The 22,681-nt window shown below is 32.2% G+C and overlaps 2 protein-coding genes across 2 annotated transcripts; one reads left to right on the forward strand and one right to left on the reverse strand.

Moving 5' to 3' along the window:
* Nucleotides 1–608: 608 nt before the first annotated feature.
* LOC129321190 (uncharacterized) lies at nucleotides 609–6,106 on the forward strand. The gene is made up of 7 exons (XM_054966872.1): nucleotides 609–1,178; nucleotides 2,578–2,819; nucleotides 2,914–3,036; nucleotides 3,204–3,320; nucleotides 3,423–3,605; nucleotides 4,030–4,171; nucleotides 5,580–6,106. The coding sequence occupies exons 1-7, from the start codon at nucleotides 713–715 to the stop codon at nucleotides 5,747–5,749; spliced, it is 1,443 nt and encodes a 480-aa protein (XP_054822847.1). The 5' UTR covers nucleotides 609–712; the 3' UTR covers nucleotides 5,750–6,106.
* Nucleotides 6,107–8,480: 2,374 nt separating this feature from the next.
* LOC129323176 (plant UBX domain-containing protein 8-like) lies at nucleotides 8,481–13,875 on the reverse strand. Its single transcript, XM_054969773.1, is given in 12 exon segments — nucleotides 8,481–8,855; nucleotides 8,954–9,010; nucleotides 9,109–9,252; nucleotides 10,345–10,476; nucleotides 10,657–10,857; nucleotides 10,976–11,189; nucleotides 11,419–11,528; nucleotides 11,915–11,998; nucleotides 12,080–12,664; nucleotides 12,800–12,859; nucleotides 13,578–13,600; nucleotides 13,603–13,875. Coding segments are annotated over 12 exon segments (1,776 nt in total). The 5' UTR covers nucleotides 13,661–13,875; the 3' UTR covers nucleotides 8,481–8,747.
* Between the last annotated feature and the right edge of the window lie 8,806 nt (nucleotides 13,876–22,681).

Raw genomic sequence — 22,681 nt, forward strand, 5'->3', positions numbered from 1 at the left:
GGCTTGGAAAAGTAAGGGTACCATAAACCATCTCTGATTTACTATATAATAAAGGGCATCTTAGTCCATTCTCCTCATCCTTTTTTAAATAAAATAATAAGTTTGGCCCTTTAAAAATATTTAGGGCCTGTTTGAAAATTGTTTTGAGAACAGTTTTTTATTGTCTAGAACAATAGAATAAAAAAATCTGTTTGGTAACATATTTTAGAGAATAAAAAAATAAAATATTATTCTTAAAAATAGAAAAATGAAAACAACTTTTAGGTACTCGATGATAATTATTCTGAAGAACAAGAAATAACAAAAAACACCAATTTTTATTATTTTTTTATTTTTAAAATATGTTCTATAAAATATCAGTTCTTAAAATAATAAAATAAAAATAATTTTAAACAGCCTCTTAATATTTGGGACTAATTTGTTCTTTAACATGATTTTTTTGACCAATTTTCCTTATATTTTTTTATTATTTTATTTTTTGTTGACAAACGTTTTATTTTTTACGCGGAACAGTTCAAACGGCTCAGACAAGGACTTAACAAAAATTTAAAAAAAAAAAAAAAAAATCCTATGAGGGATTCAAGATGCAATGTCGCTTGGCCAACAGGGAAAAAAAATCGATACCGGGAAAATCGACACCGTTTTACCGAAAAACACAAACAAATTCGCACACTAAACGCGAGCACGCGCAGAGCTTCTCGCTAGGCCAATCATGGCTGTCCAGTCTCCATGTCAATGGTGGTCGTGCGCCAGACCCAGCCATTCTGATCCATTCTCACTTTCTTGTTCTTCTTCATCATCATCATCATCGTCTTCTTCTGCTTATACTTCATCTTTTCTTCACTCATTTCAAAGCGCCTACGCGAAACGACATCGTCTCATTTCTTGCTCGTTTCCTCGTCCTTCATCGCCTCCTCCTCCTTCATCTCCGTCTAATTCGGGTCTCAGATTGAGCACTACCGACAAATTAGATGTTTCGGGCTCGAAACGCAAGAAACTCAGCAACACTGCGAGGAGGGAGGTTTCGTCAGGTCTTTCCAGTCAAATCGAGAGTCAGAAGCGTGGGTACCTGATTTTCAAGTCTTTTTTCGGTAAGAGGTCTCTATGGCGGAGGATATTATTCGCATCCAACAAACTCAGAGGCATAATTTTGCTCAATGTCATAACTATAGTTTATGGTAAGCTGCCTTTCTTTTTCTGTAATCTGCTTCCGTTTGTTTTGTTTTGGCAGATTTTGTATGATATTATATGTTATGCTTCCAATTTGGTTTCTTGTGATGGAGAATGACATTAACGATTGTGTTAAAAAATCATTTAATTTTTTCATGAATTTTGGTTTCTGGCCGTGTCTCTGGATGGGGAAAGTTGTCTACGCTCAATGTGCCTGGGGTGTCATGGGACGTTATCTTGCATTCAGGAAATCGTCCGCCTATGAATGTTGTCAAAGTCCAGAGGACTTGCTTCAGGCACCGGTGAAGTTGACTTTTCCCTTTTCCTGACATTTCTTGTATTTAGAGAAAGTAGAGTCAAATTATGAAGGGAAACACTAATCTCTGTAGCCTGTGACTAGAACGCCTTGTGAGTGTAACAGGAAATTCCTGATGAATTTTTGTGAGGAGATTTGCTGTAGACGTTGGTAATATTTGAACTTCGGAGAAGGGTTGTGTATATTGATCTTAGATCACCCTAAACTGATCACAGAAGCAACAAACCAAACCCCTCAGGCAACTACACACAAACACAAAGGGGGCAAAATAAAAGATTCCATCTTGAAATTCATCAAGTAGGCTGTTTTTTTCCTCCCTCAGGTGAACCGCTCATATGTTCATAATATTTAATAGTGAATCTTCTTAGCTTGAGAGAATTAATTGCAGCAGAATTCTCAACAGCCAAATGGAAATTTGGGGGAAGTCTGCTGTTATTCAGTTCTCTAAAGTTGTATCAATCAACAATCATCAGTCTCTCTCTCTCTCGCTGTGACCCTCATGGAACCTGGTTTTTCTATTTGGGGGATTAAAGAATTGGTTGAATGAATGAAATACATTCCCATCGAATGGAAACCTTCATTATATTTTATATAGAAACTGACTACTAAGGAAATGAGCGTTAGAAGTCTCCATTGCATGATTTGTATATCAGTAATTTGCAAGTGTATGGAAGCTTCGTCTTAAGGCCTGCACTTTGTTGCATGTTGAACCATACTAGCTTTATTTGTGCCATTTCACTTTGTTTTGTTCTGGTAGTCACTACTATCAAAGCTTGACTATTTTAAGAAAATTTAACAACTTACCATATCTTGATAGAAGATGTGAAATTAGAGGCTTAATGTGGTTGTACGTTTTGATATATTTTATGCTGACAAGGATGAAATTGGACTACCCAGTAGTATCATGTCAGTAAACAAACTCTTCCTCTGGGGTTTTGGATGGGTCCTGCTTTCTGTATCTGTATAGTTACAATTGCATTTTTTATTTTTCAGTGTGATTTAGGTCAATATTCTAGTGCTCATGAACACACTTGTTTTTTCCTTGATTCAATATATGATATTATAATAATATTTTCCTAATTTATGTTCAGCCAGTAACATTCCAATTGTCAAAGAGGTTGAAGCCATTATGAGTCCAGCAGCTTTCACAGTTGTGCGTTTTACGCTTTCTGCCATTCCATTCATTCCGTTTGTACTGCAAGCAAGGGGTGATGCTCGCATTCGAAATGCAGGAATAGAGTTGGGATTTTGGGTCAGTCTGGGATACCTCATGCAGGCGTTTGGACTTCTAACCTCAGATGCTGGTCGTGCCTCTTTTATATCTATGTTCACTGTAAGATCATTTATATATCATGTTATGCAAATGATTTTTAAATAATGAGAATTTTGAGGGTATGATTGTGCATATTTTTGTCTGAAATTTGCAGGTAATTGTGGTTCCTTTAATTGATGGCATTTTAGGAGCAGTGATTCCTGCTCGAATCTGGTTTGGAGCTATCATGTCCATTTTAGGGGTTGGAATGCTGGAATCCAGTGGTTCCCCTCCAAGTGTATGTGTATCTCCCTCATTTTTATTACTTTTCTTCTATTTTCTTTTCTATATTTTGTGATTTTTGATTTACAATCAGTACTGCATTCTAAAGACTAAATGTTACATGAATCTTTGTTTTGTGTTTCTCTTCTTTAATAATTAATAGAAGTTTTGCACTAAATTCAGGTTGGAGATCTTTTAAACTTCCTAAGTGCAGTGTTTTTTGGCGTTCATATGTTAAGAACAGAACGTATATCAAGAAGCATTAGCAAAAAGGATTTCCTTCCCCTTTTAGGATATCAAGTGAGTTACCTGTTCATCCATCCATAAAAGGTTGTGCAAATTGAAAAGTATCATTCTGTTTATGTCTTGCATAACGTAAACTTACTGAAGTCCCTGCCACAGATTTGCGTTGTTGCTTTGTTTTCTACTATATGGTATCTTGTTGGAAGTTGCTTTGGTGGTTTTCACGATTCATGGCCATCTTCTTGGTCGTGGGCTATACTTAGAGATTTGATGGTTACTTTTCCATGGATACCTGCACTTTATACTGGCATATTCTCAACTGGACTATGCTTATGGATAGAGGTAAATTTATCAACCCTTGTACCCTTTCTTGAAAAAAGGTGGCGGTGTGTGGGGGCCTTTCTTTTTTTTTTTTGGGGGGGGGGGTGACTGAAGCGTGAGGGAAAGGAGAAGATAATCAAATGCAAGTATATATTTTGATTGAGCAAATATGCATCCTACATCCAGTCTTCAGCCACAATTTTAAACTTCATCTATTTAGACTCAGTGGGATAAGGCTTGTTGTTGTAGTACCAATGAAATTATCTTAGCTTGCTGCTTAGAGCTCTTGCTAAAGGTTTGAACTGTTGATACTTGATACTGCCAAAAATGACATGATTGGCTGCATTGTTGAGATGTATCATTTCCTTGAAAAGGAAAAAAAAACATATTTTAGTTGAATTATTTGTTTTTGGCAATGTTTTTAAGGTTAAGTGATTTGTTACAGATGGCTGCAATGCAAGATGTATCAGCCACGGAAACTGCTGTAATATATGGATTGGAGCCAGTTTGGGGTGCTGCTTTTGCATGGTTTCTTTTAGGCGAAAGATGGGGCACCTTAGGATGGATTGGTGCTTCCCTTGTGCTAGGTAAAATAACTTCTACACTGCAGTTATTAGGTTTTAGTTACGGTTCTCCTGTTTTGTAGATCACATGCTTGACCAACTGATGTAACACACACTTGCTCTAATCTGATCAGAGGGAGAGAGTAGAGGAAAAACCCGAAATAGGGAGGGAGAAGGAAACAGAACAGAAAATGAGATGAAGGAGAACGAGAAACAGGGAAGGAGAGAGATTTGGGGGAAATCTGAAACAGAGAGGGAGAGGGAAGAAAATAATGGCACAACCCGGGGGGGGGGGGGGGAAGAGGGAGGTAGGCAGAACGAAGAGGAGAGAGCTTTCAGAAATTAACCCGTAACAGTCATTCATTCAATTGATTTCAACAGCAAGATAAATTCCCAAGACAAACAACAAGGCTTGTACAGACATAGCCAAGAAGTTTGATTCTTTTAAGATATGTGATGTACATCCAAGCTCAAGAATTCATAATTTAATTCAAAATAGAAGGTAGAATCATAACATAATTAATTTTCAATAATTGAATACTTAAGTCCAAAATGCCATGCTATAACCTATTTCTAACTTATAAATACATCAATTATTAAAGCTTTCCCTCATAAAAAGGGGGGGTGCTTGACATGATTTGAAATCCCACAGGGGACATTTCTGAAGTGTAAATTGAGACAATAAAGAAAATCGAAGTATGAAAAAGATACAGAAGTATGCAAAAAAAATTTGGACATGACCTGTAATTGTGTAGTTGTTTTTAACAGAGTTATACCCTGAAGAGGCTGTGTTTTTCTTAGGCCTTCTAACCTAATTTAGAGTTGTGTATCAAGTCTTGAATCTGCAGAATAAGCGTCTTCACAATTTGGTGATCAGAACTGTTGAAAGCCCCACGTTTTTATTGGGTTTTGTATGTTACGGCTCTAGTTAGAAGTATCATTCTATTAGATCCTCATTTACTCACATTTGTCACTGTTTTGGTTCCTTTTTTAGCTCCTAGAGATCTTGCTGCTTTCTTATCTGGGATCAAATGGTAGATTGTTGCTATCTTCTCCTATTTATGTTTTTGTCTTTCAGCTTGAATGCAAGCAAGCACTTGAAGAAATTCTTAAGCATTCTAAGATTTTTGAAAAGCTGACTAATATTAGACAGCTTTTCTGATGTGCAAGGATACTTATCCTATTGTTTTGCTTATTTTGCTCGTCTGATGTGCAAGGATACTTACCCTACTGTAGTATTATAGACATTGTATTTATGTATAACTAAACTGTTGCCTCTAATGTTTTTCACTAGAAAAAGGTTCTTTTGTGACGTCTGTTCTGTTTGATTATGCTATATTTTGAGGCATGCTATACATTTTTTTTTTAAATGATATCTAACCAGCTTTTTGAATCTGATTGCATTGATCTCTCTTCAAATGTCCCGTGGCAGGGGGAAGCTTGACAGTGCAGATATTTGGATCAGCAAGCGAGTCTAACCGACAAGAACATAAAGGATCTAAGAAGGGTGAGAAGGTTCTGGTTTCAGACGAAAAGAATGGTTTTTCAAGTGCTTCTGTAATTGTTAGGTCAAGGGAAGATGCTTCTGATATATTGAAGTAATACTAGTAATCACTAATCACGTGGCCAAGGAAGGATGCTTGTGATATTATAGGAATATCACTATTAACCCTTCTCTTTGGCCGGTCCTTTAACTATAGATATTAGATAGATATATTATTGTAACCAAATTTGGGTGCTAGTGCTGTCTGTAGGTGCAGTTTTGACTCTCGAGGACCATGTTTCGTAGGACTCTTCCCCCCCCCCCCCTTGTAAATATGGGAATAAATGTCTTCAGAGCTATCTTTTTAGGTCCCAGGAAACAGCATGGAACTTGAGATTTGTTGTTCTTGTTCAGTTGTTCCAATTTCGAGAGCAAAGACGTATCGGAGTAATAAGGTATTACAAGAATTTTTTTTATTTTTTTTAATGGAAAATGGTGCTCTCCTGTCTCTCTCTTGGTCCTTAGTAAAAGATCTGTTATAAAATTTAATGAAACATTCCTATGTTCCTATGGAAAACAAAACACACTCCAAGACCACTGCAAAGACGTCTATTGTGATATTTAGAATCATGCAAACTACGTAAGGATTAAAAATTTAGGGGGAATGACAAGTAAAGACTATAAAAGATTGATGTCAAATCAAGATCTTATAATTGAAACATGGAAGAAGTTGTACTGAATTTGGAAATTTCAATTGTAAAGAGATCCTGACTTAATATTAATATTCTCATGAGGCCCTTATTTGTTATTATCATTTAAACTCATGATCATATGATAAAATTGTGAAAAAGAGCAATGGAACATAAAATTTAGATTCTTGTTGAGAAAGCTACAATAGAAGCGAAATAGTTACAATGGGATTAATGAAAAAATATCAAGATAATGGGAGAGATTTGTATATGGTTTTCATTATTTTTTTTTTTAAAAAAAACTTATAAGTGTGTTTCAAGAGAAGTATTTCATAAAGTCTTGAAAAAGAAATGTTTGTGTTGCATTTAAGCTATCTAAGATATGTTTAAGTGAGTAATAACTAGTGTGAAAATGTCTGATGGTGAAATAAGAGTTTCCTATAATGATTGACTTACATCAAAGATTAACTCTAACTCACCTTGTTTATTTGATTACTTGTGATAGGAAAGTACCTAATAAGACTAAAAGGAAGTTTTATCGAATTGCCAGAAAATTAATTATATTGTATGATAATAAATGTTAGGCTTTAAAGTGACAATAAGAACATACAATAGCATAAATAAGGATATTGAGATTGATGTGTGAACATATAAAAGATAAATTCATAATGATCACATACAAGAAAGAATGTTTATGACATCTATTGAGGACAAAAATGATAAAAAATAATTTAAGATAATTTGGACATGTATAAAAAAAATTGCATGAGGTGCCAATAAGAAAGGTAAAATAGATAGTCTTAAATCCTGAAAAAAGGAATATAAAAAAAATCAAAGAAAATACTCTATGCCCAAAGATTTAGTTGTCAATAGATAACAATAGCATTGCGTAATTTATATAATCAAAGAAAATGAAATAAGTGCAATATGTATAATCATGTTGAAATAAGGCATGTTGTATAGGACGCATGATTATTCATTTTATTTTCTTAGCAGTAATAGACCCAAAAAATTTAGTCATTGGAGGCAAATTTTATGCATAATGAAAATATTAGTAATTTATAATATAATTTTAAATAGTTATCAATTAATATAAAAATTAACTTTATTAAAACCAATATTTCTAAATATATGTTTTATATTTTTTAAAAACACAAATGGAGTTAAACATGAAAATCTATCTATTAATAATACCCATGGGAAATTTTTAAGGTGCAATGTGTATCTTCCCCCTCAAATAATATCCATTCATAATACCAATTAAACAATCCTGTTATATATCATTCATATTGTACAAATACTGAAACACATATCGGACACGACACATATCTGACATGTTGATACTTCTATTTTTAAAAATATAAAATATGATATATTTTTGATAAGTGCAAATATATTTATAACAAAGTTACAAAAATATTAAAAATATAATTTTAATTTAAAAAAATCCAACCTAACATAGATAGATAATTCTTTATAGTAATACCAAGCAAAATATAATCACTAATTATACTTTTATTCCATCTCTACCTAATTACCTACCATCTATTCTTTGTTAATAATTTCACCCTTAAGAATTTACATGCCAAAATATATTCTCACATTTTTATAATTAAAAAATATAATTTGTATTCTTCTATTATATCTAAAAAAAAATTTAAGCAAAATTTAATTTTTGACTTTAAAAGCAAATCACAGGAATATGTTAAAAACAAAAATAAATTAATACCACAATATTTAATAAAATTTAATTTTTTAAAAAATAACTTTGAAATATCAATTTTAAAGTTCCAAGTAGTAATCTAAAAATATTAAATACGTATTAAAAATTAATATTTTTTAATGTTAAAAAATAACATTTCAATATCCTATGATTATGTATCAAAAAAGCATCCGCGAATACCAGTATCAAATACGATATTGATACAAACAAGAGACAATTTGAAACAACGATACTTTATATTTGTTGGTTAATGATATATGCATAGAAATATATAACATTTATTGAAGTCAATGACCAAGTAGCCGAGACAACTGTAGATATCCCATTTTTGTCTTCCTCCAAGCACCACCACATCCGGTAATCTAATGCCGAATTTATGAGCCTACAAATTATTTGCTTGAAAACAAGAAAGAACAAGGAAGGAAAAAGACTATGGTATTTCCTTTAAGAGCGAAAATGCCATCTTTCATCTCAACCACATGCTACTACATGATATACAAAATAATCCTCCCACGAAGAATCATCCATCTCAATAAAAACGGCCACGGTTCTATGCAGATGATTTTGTATAACTAAAATTTCATGAATAATTTCATTCTAACCGCAACGGAGATTGAATTGCCCTATTGAAGTACGTATTGATCAATACATGATAATTTAACTAAACTTCAATTGATCGTTTTCCAAGAATATGGAGTCAGGGCATTAGATTAACTCCAGAAACAGGGCCTCTTGCTTGTTGGTTAGGCCAAGTTCATCGAGTGTCGATGCGCTTTCCCCATCACTAAATGCACGCCTAGGATATGGTCTCACCTGTACCGAGAATAAAGATTAAAAAAACGCATATAATCACACGGAAAATATAAACAGAATATGACTTAATATTCTCAAAGGCATTGAGGTTTACTCACTAGTCTGTAAGTCCCTGGTTTCACCACCCTGGCAATATCTATGAAGTTGAAAAGAGACTGAAAAAAAGGCAAAAGAAAAAATAAAGACACCGAAATGGGTTAATCGTTAACATGCACAGCAAGAAGGGGGTAAAAAAATTCCTGGCAGGGTTTACCTGTAGATTATCAGATCTCAAGAATCGACGTCCACGACGACTTCCATCTGGCATCCTTACCAGCAATGTCACAGCATTCTGGTCATCTGATGATGGTTCTGGTGGTAGAGAAACTTCCTTTGCCGCTAACTGTGTTTCCAACTCCTGACACACAATTAGGCGAAGTACAAGTGTTAAGCACCTTGGATAGAGTAGTTTTCTGTTCATGTTCGTAGAAAAGAATGTATTCATATTTAGGTTCTGAATATGCCATTATATTAGAGTCACAAAGCATGAAAAAACTAATTACATGATTTTCTTTGACAGATGCACTGCACAATGCAAAAGTTGGAATTGCAAATCTTGTTAAGAATCAGAACTATTCTTTTACAGTGAAATACCTAAAATACTTTTGTTTTGAAAAATCATTGAGGACCCTTCACTTTCCACTAGATACAGAAAAAATCACACCAAATTAGTGATCAAATAAATCCTTCTAGTTAACTAAAAAAGAAAATGAATCATTTTTCTAAAACAAAATATCATCAGATGAATTTCCCAAGAATACACATAATCCTTAAATCATGTCATGTCACATCATGAAGCAGGAGGAGAGATCAAATGTATAACTTAATCTTTACTAAAAGCTTAATTACATGAATAACACAAAAAAGGCGACTATATTAACTTCGTGTTCTGGTATATAACACAGCAAAACATGTTAGCATAAAGATCCAAGGAATTGTAAGTTATGAATAGACTGTTTGAAGGAGCAACATAGTTACCCCAGAAGATTGACAGTTTTTTTTTTTATGTTAATGTCACATTATAAAAGCATATGTTAACGTCACATTATAAAAGCATCACCTTATTTAGCTATATATTAATATCTCATTATTGATAAGTTCTCCGAACATTTACATTTCAGAATTATTTACAAATTGGGCCATCCTGTATAAATTGAAATCGGAAAAGCTTCCTCTTAGGACCAGCTCATTCTCAATTTACATCCATGAAGCTAAGACATCACAACCTACCTAGGCATGTGAAACAACGGCTAGTTCAACAGCCCCTATCCAATACTCTCCTCCAAGGATAAGGTATGACAATTAGCTACTATACTAGCATAATTTCCTAAAATATCAACTCAAAACAAGAAATGTGTGGACCAATAGCCCACAAGAATAAAACGGAAGCAACCACCATAGAGCACATCATGATGGAGATTGGAGAACCTAATTATTGCTTTGGCGTTACCTGCTCTTCCCTTAATTTCCTATGAGATTCTTCCTCTCTGCGCCTCTCCTCCTCACGAGCAGCCTCAGCTTCCTCCAAGGCCTTCAATTCTTTCTCTCTGTCTGCTTGTAATGATGCAAGATATTCATCATCCTGCACCACAGAAGCATAGAAAGCAATTGATGCAGTTAGACCACAAATGATCTATAATTCTAACCAACAAAAACAATAACAAAAAGTCTTATCCCACCAGTGAGGTCAGCTACATAGATTGCATGATGACATTGTGCTCTATCATCTATAATTCTAACCATTTCAAGAAATAATTCACACCTGCTGTTCTCTTATCAGGCGCTGAGCTTCCAGTGATGGTGAGGGTGGGCGAGGTGCAGGCCGAGGATAGGAACCCCTGGACTGCATGAACTCATGTGGTGCGTAACCAAAGTGAAACCTGCTCTCTTCAGGGATTCCACCAAACATTGCAGCTTCAAGCATTACTGCTTCATCATGCTCCTCAGAGGAAATGCCACCCCACTTTAGCTCCAGAGAAGTTGAACAATGGGAGTTAGGAGGCACAGACAACATATGATGATATGATGATGAGTAAACAGAGAATTTTAATCCTCCATTAAAATTCATAAAAAGGCTATACCTCATCAGAATGGAAGGAACTCCCATTATGCTGCTGATTACTTCTATCCTGATGTTCTGTGCTTGACTGTGGGCTAATATCGACAAGTTCAACTTCAACATCTTTGACTGATTCAGTAGAGCCCAATGACCTGCGTCTAGACCTGTTCCTAACCAGAGGTTGTTCCTCTACATCTTCAGCTTCATCTCGGAAGGAAGAGCTTCCTTCCTGCATTCTAGAATGATCATGAATACCATTGTCAGATTTGAAATTTTTTTCTAAGAAATATTGTTAAGAAAAATACTGAGTTAAACACAGAATGCGACAGAGCATTTCTTCACAACCACAGAAAGCAGAAATGAGCTCGTGGCACAGAGAATGCAATAGAGCATCTATTCACAGCCACGGAAAGCAGGAATGAGTGCATGATTGCATACCACTAAAAGGACAAATAAAGAATATACCTTCCATTTGATGCAGCTATTTTTCCTAGTTCCACTGCATATGACTTAGATGGCACCACCTCTGCAATGTCTCCTCCTTGGACACGCCTTGCATTCTCCTGCTCAGCAGTCTGGACTCATTTAATGTTAGAAGAAATTAAGCATCCAAAACTAAAATGAAAATTGTTGTGGAAGCACTGGTAATGCAGTGCCAGAAAAAAATAAGGAGGTATATTGGAAGTGTAATGGGAAAATTTAATAATTTATTCAACAATGAAGGAGAGAATTTTCAGTTATGCCAACATCCGATTATATAGAGACTATAAGATAATTACAAAATAAATTAAAATAAAGATAATAACTACACAACATAATAAAATAGAAAGGACAAAAATGTATGAATGAATTGGTTTCTAGAATCCCAGTGGTAACAGTACAGAGTGGTGAACTTAATCGAGATGACTGGCTCAAGAGTTGCAGCATGATGACAAAAAAACAAGAGAAATTAAAGGAGCACCTTCAGGGACAATGAAACTGCATGGGCAAGTTCAGGATCCTCCAAGAAAGACTGCCTTTGCTGGGGCCCAGGTTCAGTTAAATCCTACATCAGGTGGAAGACAAATGGTAAGGCAAGAAGTCAGTACAATAGAGCACCAAGAAACTCATCTAGAGAAACACATACCCTTTGCCTGTCAGATTTGTGATTGGGGTACTTTTCCTCAGCTTCCCGTTTAGAAGCCTCAATGGCAGCACGAATCATTTCCTCTTCTATGTCGTTACCATAATCTGGCACATTCTCAGGCTCAGGAGCACTTGGCCTAGTACTTCTGTCAGCTGAAGTATCAGCCAACATCTTATTTTTTTGTTCATCCTGGTGTCCAGTATGGGCAGGTGAACTATTTTCTTCATCATCATCATCATCAATTATGACAGTCCCATGAATATCTGGACCATGGGCACGAACAGTTCCCGTGACATCTTCAATGGTTGGAGCATGACCAGCCTGAGAATCGGATTGATTACCATCCTTAACCTCTATAGGAATCTCCCTTACCTCTCTTGGATGTGTAACAAATGGTTTGCGGTTGGTTGAATCAAGAGGTGCATCAAATATGCTTCTACTAAAAGTTGGATCAAGAAGAGAAAATGGATTGATATCTCTGGCAGAAGGCAAAAGTGAGAAAGGCCTGGGCATTTCATCACGGAGTTGATTATCTACATCCATGAAATCATCTTGTGGAACAGCAACAGAAGTGCCATGGTACTGCCCAAGAAGAAATGAATAAATATCAATATTTATAAAAATATACAGGAAAAATTCAGAACAAAGAGTAGATGAGGGTACATTTCTAATGGAATGCTTGCTCACAAGTCATCCAAAAATAGTATACCTGGTTGACAAATTTCTGTCTCCTTCACTAAAATGTGCATTGATGGCTTCATTAAGATTGCCACCATGCTCCTGCAGGAAACAATATTAACAGACAAAGGAGAGATATTATTAGCATCTATTTGACAGAACTGATTCATGACTAAAATTATTTAAAAAAAAAAAGGCTGAATCATGCTGATTCAAAGAAAATTGACTGGATACCGACAACCAATGTTTCAGGAAAAAAATCAGAATATCCACTTGAAGCTTAGACTCACATGAGTGGTTGCGTATCTAACATCAAGGTTATCAATTTTCATAAAACCTGCATATGAGAAAGCAACTTGACCCAAAATATTTAAACAATGACGCAAAAATCATCTTCCACAAGTCCAGTTGTTCAATTTGAATCAGCGGGCCAAGCACCCCACTCAAGTGAGATACATCTGTTTAGTAATTAAAAATTTCTCTCCCAATTCCAATTCATCTTTCATCTTTAATTTGACCGTAACATCCGGAGCCTATTAATCACCGTTGGTGAACAGAAGCTTCTGTAAAATATGAAATTCTAAATCTAGTGACATTGAACAAGCAAAAATCATTAATAATGTATTTGGGTTAGCTAGGCAGGCGAAATCCATAACCAAGCTAACTAGTCAATGCACATAAACCCTAATCATGGCCGATGAACTTGGAAAAGAAATCACATTTGCGGTTACATTGACTTCATCAAGTTTCTGTAAAAACCTAGAATCAGTTCGACGATCAATTAGGTTAAATCAGAATATATATCCAAGTAAAAGCTAACCTCGAGCTTTTGCACTGCGATGCTTCAGATAAGCCAGTGATGCTAATGAACGTCTCAATTGCCTCCTGATTAGGCCTCGCCATTGAAATCTGATCAGTTCGAAACAAGAGTCAAGCTTTAAGATTCAGAGCCCCTTTCCGAATTAAATAAAAAATCAGAAGGTAGGATGAAGTTTCATCGAAATATAGTGAGGGATACTTGTGGGAAATACACAAGAGAGGCGGTGGAAGGGCAGCGAACAGAAGAAAAAGGAGGTCGTTTTGGTCCTGACGAAAGTTTTGGGGTTTGTGATAGTGAAAACGAAAATGGCTAGACTTCTCTAACCTTCTACGCTTTTGTTGGATAAAAAATAAAAATATATTTAAAATCCATCCAAATAATCTTCTTAACCCATGTTTGTTAAATTGTTTCTACAAGTAAAAGATAACTAATTAAAATAAATATACAAATAAAAGATAATTAATCACATAATTACAAGCATAATATTTCTAACTAGATGTCATCAGCAAGATTTATGAGGAGGACATCACAGAAATGAGAAAACATCCTGGTGATCCTTATAGTAATTATTAAGCTTTCAACTTAAATTAGGATAATTCAACTTAATTAACTCTTTGGTTAAAAAAAAAAAACCTTAATTAAACTCTGTTCATTTCTATCCAAATCCCATTAACAAACAAACTTGTTGGCAATTCTCCATTGTTCTTTAGCAAGTAGTGTGGTGCCAGAAGTTTGATAAGGATTGAAGAATTGGTTCATTAATTGACTTTGATGGCAAATATGCAAACATTATTGCTTTAATTTCATGCTCATGATTTCAACATAAACACGTGTTTAGGATTGGCCTAATTCCTTTAACATATTGTTAATACGGGTTCAATTAGATAGTTCTTTTAAAAATATTTTTGTATTCACAAAAACTTAAATTCAAGAATTCATGTTTAAGTAGCTATATTTCCTTCCAACACAACTAATACTTGTTTTTGCTGTTGGCATTGAATATATTGATTTGTTGGCGTTGATCTCTGTCATGATCATTCTACCCCTCGATCAGATCTTGCACAATGATCTTACCACTAATAAAGATGAAAAGCTGGGCTCAGAGGTAATGCTACTTGCATATATGGGCTCGGGCCAACTTGGTTAAAAAATGGGCCTAGCAATGTCTAGCCTTTGTCTTTAAAAAATGAATGATAATTTGTAAACAGATAATTTAGAAAAAGTTCACCAAAAGCGATGTGGAAATAGAATTTTACACGTTTCAACCCTTAACTAGATTTATATACATGGGGATGTTTTAGTTTTTAAGAATAAAAATAAAAATAAATATTAAAATATTATTTTAATATCCTCAAAGTAAAATATATTACTTTTTTTTATTTTATCTTAATTATAAATATTTTTTAAAATCTATACAAAATCCTCTTAAAATTAATTTTTAAGAGTTACAAAATAAAAATATGCCTTTTATTTTTAAGTTTTTATTTTCATCCATCCAAATATTAGTTGACAGTTAAATTATGTATGTTAGATAAAAATACCAATCTTAATATATTCTTTTAAATTTTTATTTTTATTTTAAATTTACTAGTCATACAAACTAATTTATTTAGTAGTTTTTTAAAAAATTAATTACATACTCCATCTTTTTAAAAAAAATTATAAGGTATTTTTAATCAAGTTTCACCACAATAAAGTAGTTTTTTATCTTTAAAATAACACCATCTTTCTATATTTACTATTTAATTAAATGTTTTACTCTAAAATAAATATAAAATAATTTATTTATTTATTAGTGATGTTTTTAGAAAAATGAAATAATTACACCTTCAAACACTAAAAATATCTTATGCTTTTTAATATCAAACTCCTGAGAAATAATTTCTAAAAAATACCTTACATTTTTAAATAAAGGAAGTAAGTTTATTGAAATAATATTTCAAACTCATATATGAAGAAAAAACTTCATGGAATAAGAGATAAATTAGTCAATATAATTTATATTTTTTATTTAAATTTTATAAAATGGGTAAAATATTTTTAACTTATTATCATACTTAATTGTCAAAAGTTTTTTTGGCTAAAAATTATTTGAAGTTCCTTAAATTAGGAAGCGAGAGGATATAAATAAATAGATTATATGGGTAAATTAATAATTTAAATTTGTTCAACATAAATAAAAATAATAAATTAAATATTTTAGAATATTTAACATAATATTTCTAACCGTCTTAAAAATGAGGCTAACGTGTAAATTTTAAAAATATGGATAAATGTGAATTTTTATTTTTGATGTTTTCTCCTAAAAGCACCTAGTATCCTAACATTTTCCACGAAGCATTTTCGCCCTTTAAGTAATTAATTCAGAGCATCCAATACCCTAATTTAACTCTTTACACATTGACTATTAGAATTATTGAGTTGGAATACATTTTGACTGAAAATGTTAAGTTGGACTAAATTCTTCCTCTTTCTCTATACTATATAGTCAATTGGTCAAAAAATTGGCTCCTAAAGTTAATCTTCTTTCTCTCTCACCAACCTTCTTTCCTCTCTCTCTCTCCCCCCTTCCTTAATTTCTCCACCTTCATTTATGCATGCATTGCTTATGCATTTTATAATAGAAGGTGGTTTTTGGTCCCATATGGTTAGCAGAATGGAGGTGAAAAAGGAAGAGTTGCTATGTGAAGGTGACAGCGTTGAGAAGGATTGAAGGCACCAATGTCTTTGTTCTTCCCCATTTTTTTTCTTAGAAATAGGGATGAGTTAAAAGTCATATTGTTCACTTTGAAAGGCATCATCCATAGGATAATTCACAAGATTGTGATTGACACTAGGTAGGCGTCAACATGAATGGCATGGATTGGCTTTTGTTGCTGATGGAGAGAATAATAGGTTGTTATGACTTTCAAACATCTGTAGTTGTCATCATCATTACTCTAAATGCTAGCCACACAACTCATCTTCATCACAATCTTCACTTCAAACATCCTCAACATAAATATCTTAAGTCACCACAGTCACTCCATGGTTGGGGAAGAATGTCGAAGAAGCTTGAACAAGTGGTCTTGGAATTTTAAAAAATCACTGTGGGTGTTTTGGTTAGCAAAATCACTATGGGAGGCCAAAGAAGAGGTAAATCGTCCCTGACAATGGAGAAGATGGGCTTCGAGGTTGATGGCTATGAAGAGAAAGGGAGATAGAGATGTCGAGCTTCAAGAATGGCAAAGTTAGACATAGCAAAGGCATAAGCTTTAAGGTAAATGGTAATGGTGGAGGCTTCTAAACTTTGAGCTTCATTAGAAGTGGGTGAGCAACGATAAGGAGAAAAGGAGAGTAGCTGATGAGGGTGTCATGTCAATGCTTTTAGTGCTAGAGGGAGATGATAATGCTAAAGACTAAGGTAGTAATAAAACAATCATCATCGAAGGGAGATGGTAACCTATCACATAAAATGAAGCCTCAAGAAATTTTTTAACAGAGTTAGTATGGATTTAATGTCAAGGTAACATGTGCACCAAATTAATAACATCAGAGGCAAAAATACTATGCAAAATATCTTAAGGTGCTAGGTGCTCTTCAGACAAAACATTAAGGGTAAAAATGCACATTTACCTTAAAAATAAAGAAGAAGTCTTTATAATTCTACCAAAAAAAAAGGATGCTCGTGTATTTTACTTTATAATTTATCAATTTGTGCAAATTAAAATCTAAAGAATATTTTATTTTAAATTTTTTATGTTCGTACATATTAAAAATATAAATAATAACTTATTTTATTTTACAATGTATTGTCCTGTATAAGTTAAAATTTAAGGAACAATTTCTTCTTATTCTTTTTTGTTTCTTAAGATATCCCTATAGCAAGGTACGTAAAACCGGATCGATCATTGAACCGGTCATGGCACTGGGTCACGAGTTAGTGGTTCAATTAGGGTTGAATCGAGGGTTAAACCGGTGGCAAACCGGTCATGATTAAAATAATACAATTTAAATAAAAAGACATTAATTATAAAAACATTCAACCAAATCCAACCACTCAAAAGTTTAACAATAATAAAATACAACACTTTAAATATCTATCATTACAATTACAACTCTTCAATCTCAAAGTTCATAGAAGAGATAGAGATAGAGTTAGAGAAGAGATAGAGATAGAGTTGGAGAAGAGACAAAGATTGAGTTGGAGCCTGAAGAAGAGACGAAGACTAAGTTAGAGAAGAGACACTGATTAGGTTAGGGCGAGAGAGGAGAGATACAGATGAAAGGCTGAACTAAATGCTGTCTGAAAATCTGGATTGGACTTAGTATGCTTTACCTCTAATTTTTCATTTTTTGACTTTAGTTTCACTTTTTTTGTTATCTTATTTTTGAACTCAGCACTCTGAAAAAAATCAAAAATGAAAAAAAGATCCCCCAAAAAAATAACCCGATTAACCCAGTCAATCCACCGGGTTTAACCGGGTTGAAGCCGGGTTGACCAGGTTACAACCGATTCATTTTCTCACTGGTTTAGGAGTAAACCCATACCAGACAAGGGATCGGGTCACCGGTTTCTGGGTTGACCCGGCCGGTCCAGTCCAGGTTTCAATACCATGTCCTATAATAAGTGAGTATGAGACTAAAATTTAATGGGATGATACGTATAAGGAACATCTTCTATTTTGCAATATGTTATACTTATAAATATTAAAAAATATTATTGTTTTTTAAAATTTCTCACCCCTGCAATTTGAAATATAATCTAGCTTATTCTTTTTCAAAATGTGCTACCTCATATACACCTTAAGAAAAATAAAACATATACTATAATGAATCATGCTACAATTTACGTGATAATGTTATTATAAATTGTAATTATAATGTTTCTAAATCAAGCAAATAATATAATCCATGTTTTAATACCATTTATTAATCACATGTACAAGTACTACAAGCAATACAATGATTATTAAAAAAAGATTAGATGTGCATTGGAAGATAAATTTATTAATACTCTATATTTAACTTGTAGCCCATCATTTTTTGCTTAGACTTAAGGCACATAACCACATCAATATTTTTTATAGGTGTTCAAGCCATAATCAACTTTTATACCTCATGCATTTGAAGAATATAAATAAAAACTTATTATATATATGCTCAGATAAACTATGTTGATTTGTTGTTCTATGTTAATGATAAATATATAAAAAAGTTCTTTTTATCTAAATCAGTTATCCCATATAAATTTTATTATATATCTAATACCTATGGTTAAAAAAACACCTATCATTTTTATTAAGAATCTTATATCTATAATTTTTACTATGGATCTTATATGATCTTTTAAAATATAAAAAATTTATTATTTTTTACACTTGATCTAAAATTTTAACATTATAAATGAAAATTTATATGGCAAATGTTTTTCATCCTAGGTAAATAAATTTTATTAATTAAATTACAAGTCCCACGATCATTCTTTTTACAATGGTAATTTTTTGCATACCTAACACCTATTATTTTTATTAAAAAATAGTATATTCATGGCCAGTTTTTTCCATGAATTTACATAATCTCTCAAAATATAAAAATTTTATTATTTTTACACCTTAGTTAACATTTTAAACTTTATAAATGTAGACCCCCACTTACATTTTTTAATGGTAGGTCTCACACACCACTTTTTTAAGCCATACTATTCCAATTTTTTAAAAATCAAGTTTATTAAAATCTTATATTCTTTTCATTTCTCTTAGAACTTTAATTTATATCGAGTTTAAAATATTTAAATATATAAAAAATTTATAGTAGAGCAGTCTTGACACATCTAGATTTTGAGTTATTTAAATTGGTCTAACCATCTCAAATTATTAAAAATTTATTTATCTATTTTATTTTTATGAGTCCATAAACTATGTCTTTAAATTTTTTTGGCCAATTTATATATTTAATTTTTAAAAAAATTACAAAATAAATACATCTAAATAACAAAAAATTATTTTTTTGGAAATTTGAATGGTTTTTAGATAATATTTATATTTAAATAAGGATATTTTAGTTCACAAATGTAACTTAACGGTCAACTAATGGTTAGGTGAATGAAGATAAAATCTTAAAAATAAAAAGAAGATTTATATTTTATAATTATTTATACTAAAAATGTTCATATAGATTTGAAAAATAGATGAGAGGCATCATTAATTAAGACAAAAAATAAATAAAATATTTTACTCATTTTAATTATAAGTTTTATATTAATAATTTATTTTTTATAGGTTCCGCATGCACCTTTATTACTACGGAGCCCAAATTATATTTTACCTTTTTTTATTATATTATATTAAAAAAATTAATAATTAAAAAGTAAGAAAAAAAAAAAGTTGAATGGGTAGTGTAAGTTAGTACTGTATATCTATGGTGCTATCCGCGGAGTATATTGTAGATGTAGGTGCACACTGTGAATGTGGACGTGATTGTAGATTGTAGATTGTAGATTAGCCGCGTGCTTACATGACTTAAAATATGCTTTTTAACCAGTGAAATGCGGTGAATGACAGAAAATTTAGCATTAAGTACACCATCAAAGAATAATAAAAGATATTTTATCACTATAATTATTGGACAAATAACAATATCAACAACTGCAACGAAAGTAATTTCAAACCTGCGTCGATTTTTGCTCAAGAATTAAGGGAAAATCACAATCAAGGATCCTTAGAGATAATTAATTATGTTGCAGGACTAAAAGATTATGATATTATTTTGAGAGGACCAAAGGATTTAAATGTAATTAAAATTTATTGTGAAAAAATAAAACTATCCTAATGTATTTTTGTTGTGACGAGAGAATTGATTATTATTAAAATAAAAATAAAAATTTTTTTTTAAATGAAGACTTGTTTATCGGATTATAACACGAAATTGATATTTTGTAGCTGCTAAGGAAGAAATTAATTGTTGTTAGAATGAAAATAGGGCTTTTTTTTTTTGAATGGAGATTTATTCATCAAATCACAATATTTGTTCCTCTCCACCATCAAGTTAATTTTTTAAAGTTGTTAATAATGAAATTGGTTGTTATTAGAATATAAATGAGACTTTTTTTTTTTGAATGGTGACTTATTCACCAAATCACAACACTTATTCCTCTCTGTCACTATGTTAATTTTTTGGAGTTGTTAATAAATATATTGATTGTTATTAAAATGTAAATAAGACTTATTTTTCTCGAATGGAAGTTATTGTTAAAAGAGTATGTAATATATTTATAAAAGATATTTTTGTCTTTTCACAACAAAATAGGTACTTTGATCCTATAAAAAAATATCAAAATTATTTAGTCATGTAGTATAATTGATTGTCTTTAGAGGTTTTTGGTTGTGATTTTCCTAATAATTAAGCCAATACATCTAAAATATCTTAGAATTGATACATTATTCGAGCCAAGTGCAATAAGATTAATTTCAAAGCCTCAACCATGTGAACAAAGGAAGCAATGAAGTTGCTTTGATAAAGGACATCTTCACCATCTGAAAATGGAAAGACATGGTTAAATTGGTCCAGCAAAAATGAGTTAAGAATCATTTTTTTCATAATTTTTTAGAAGCGTTAAATACTTTATATCAAAGAGTAGTGCAATATCTTCCAAAACAAATTTTTCAAACGAAAAGTTGTCTTTCCGTCATAAACTCGTTATCTTCTCTATTATTTACTAACATAAAATAGCTATGGATTCTCTACATAGCGAAAGCAAGGTATTCTAACCTATTTTGCTACTATCTTGCTAATGAAATCAAGCTCTGTTCTAACTACTATCATTGCTACTTTTAGCCCTTTTGACCCATGTTAGATGGTCAAAATATATCAAAATGACTTTTGTCATTATGGATGCGAGCCCCACAACTATTTCAGGCAAATAATAAAAAGATGATGGGTTTTTAATGGAAGGATGATTTTGCTCATGAAATTTTTTTTAGAAGAATATTGCTCCATCTTTTGGTTTAGAGGGTGCTTAGTGTTCTTGAAAAAAATTAACGAAAAAAATGATCTTAAACCTTAACAAAAAGAATCAATTTTAAGATCTATAACTATTTTGCAGGTTAGATAAAGCTTGACTTTTTTAGATTATAAATTGTAATAATTCTATTTCAGCTTTAGCCTTAAACTATTAGTGCATCTCATGAGAGACAGAGAACTTGGGCGAGAATTTAAAACGGGGCGAGAATTTGTAATATAGTTTAAAATAGTTTAAAATTTATGACTTTTGGCAAAATTTATTTATTTTTTAATTTGTAAAATAGTTTAAAATGAATGTTGGCCCTATTCTTACTTTATTTTCAATTTGGCCCCACCCATTAAACTCTAGATCCGCCCCAGTGCTTGGCCCAAATATCTCACAACACAAGATAGGAATCAACTATCTCAATCAGTACCAGCCACAATCTGTTTGCAAATTATTATAAACCAATGTTTCTAAATGGAATTAGATATTAAACTGAAAAGGCCAATGTTTTATAGTTTCTATGGTCTAACTGAGGCAGACTAATCGTCAAATTGGTGATATAATAATTAAATTTAAAAAAAAATTATATGTATATAATAATCCAAATATAATAAATAAATATAAAATTACATTTAACTTAAAATAAAAACCAAATATTTAAGTTTATCATGACTTAACAAGTCACATGATATAACATAACATGAAATGATTAAAAAATGGGTCATTAAAAAAAATTGATCAAAAAGAAAAAAAGAAAAAGAAAAGGGGTCATTTTTCGAATCGTCTAGTTTTTAAGAACCGGATTCAATTTTCAACTTAATCTTGTTTCCTAGTCTAAAAGCTAGTCCAAAGCAGTTATAATCTGACCCAACTCTACAAATGATTTTTTGAGTTGACAGAGCTTAACAATCTCTAGTTTTTAAATCATTGCTATCAACTAGCTAGGCCTATTGTTTGTTCCCTGCAAGTTATTCAACACTTGCCTCATCATTACAAGCAATGAAAAATGATGGTTGCTTGAGGTCTTTTAGAACATATAGCTTCAACAATAGCCTAGTCCAGTCATGATGCCTTGGACAGACTTGCATAAAAATAACTTGTCGATGAGAATATAGAG

Source organism: Prosopis cineraria, unplaced genomic scaffold (genome assembly GCF_029017545.1).
Source record: "Prosopis cineraria cultivar Desert tree isolate PC_DT_omini unplaced genomic scaffold, ASM2901754v1 PC10, whole genome shotgun sequence".
NCBI lineage: Eukaryota > Viridiplantae > Streptophyta > Magnoliopsida > Fabales > Fabaceae > Prosopis > Prosopis cineraria.

What these genes read in the sequence shown, in the direction of transcription:
- LOC129321190 (XM_054966872.1), top strand. Translation starts at nt 713, where the DNA reads ATGGCTGTCCAGTCTCCATGTCAATGGTGGTCGTGCGCCAGACCCAGC. An exon ending in CCAGTGGTTCCCCTCCAAGT is followed by an intron (nt 3,037 to 3,203) that starts GTATGTGTATCT and finishes CACTAAATTCAG; the next exon opens with GTTGGAGATCTTTTAAACTT. An exon ending in TTCCCCTTTTAGGATATCAA is followed by an intron (nt 3,321 to 3,422) that starts GTGAGTTACCTG and finishes TCCCTGCCACAG; the next exon opens with ATTTGCGTTGTTGCTTTGTT.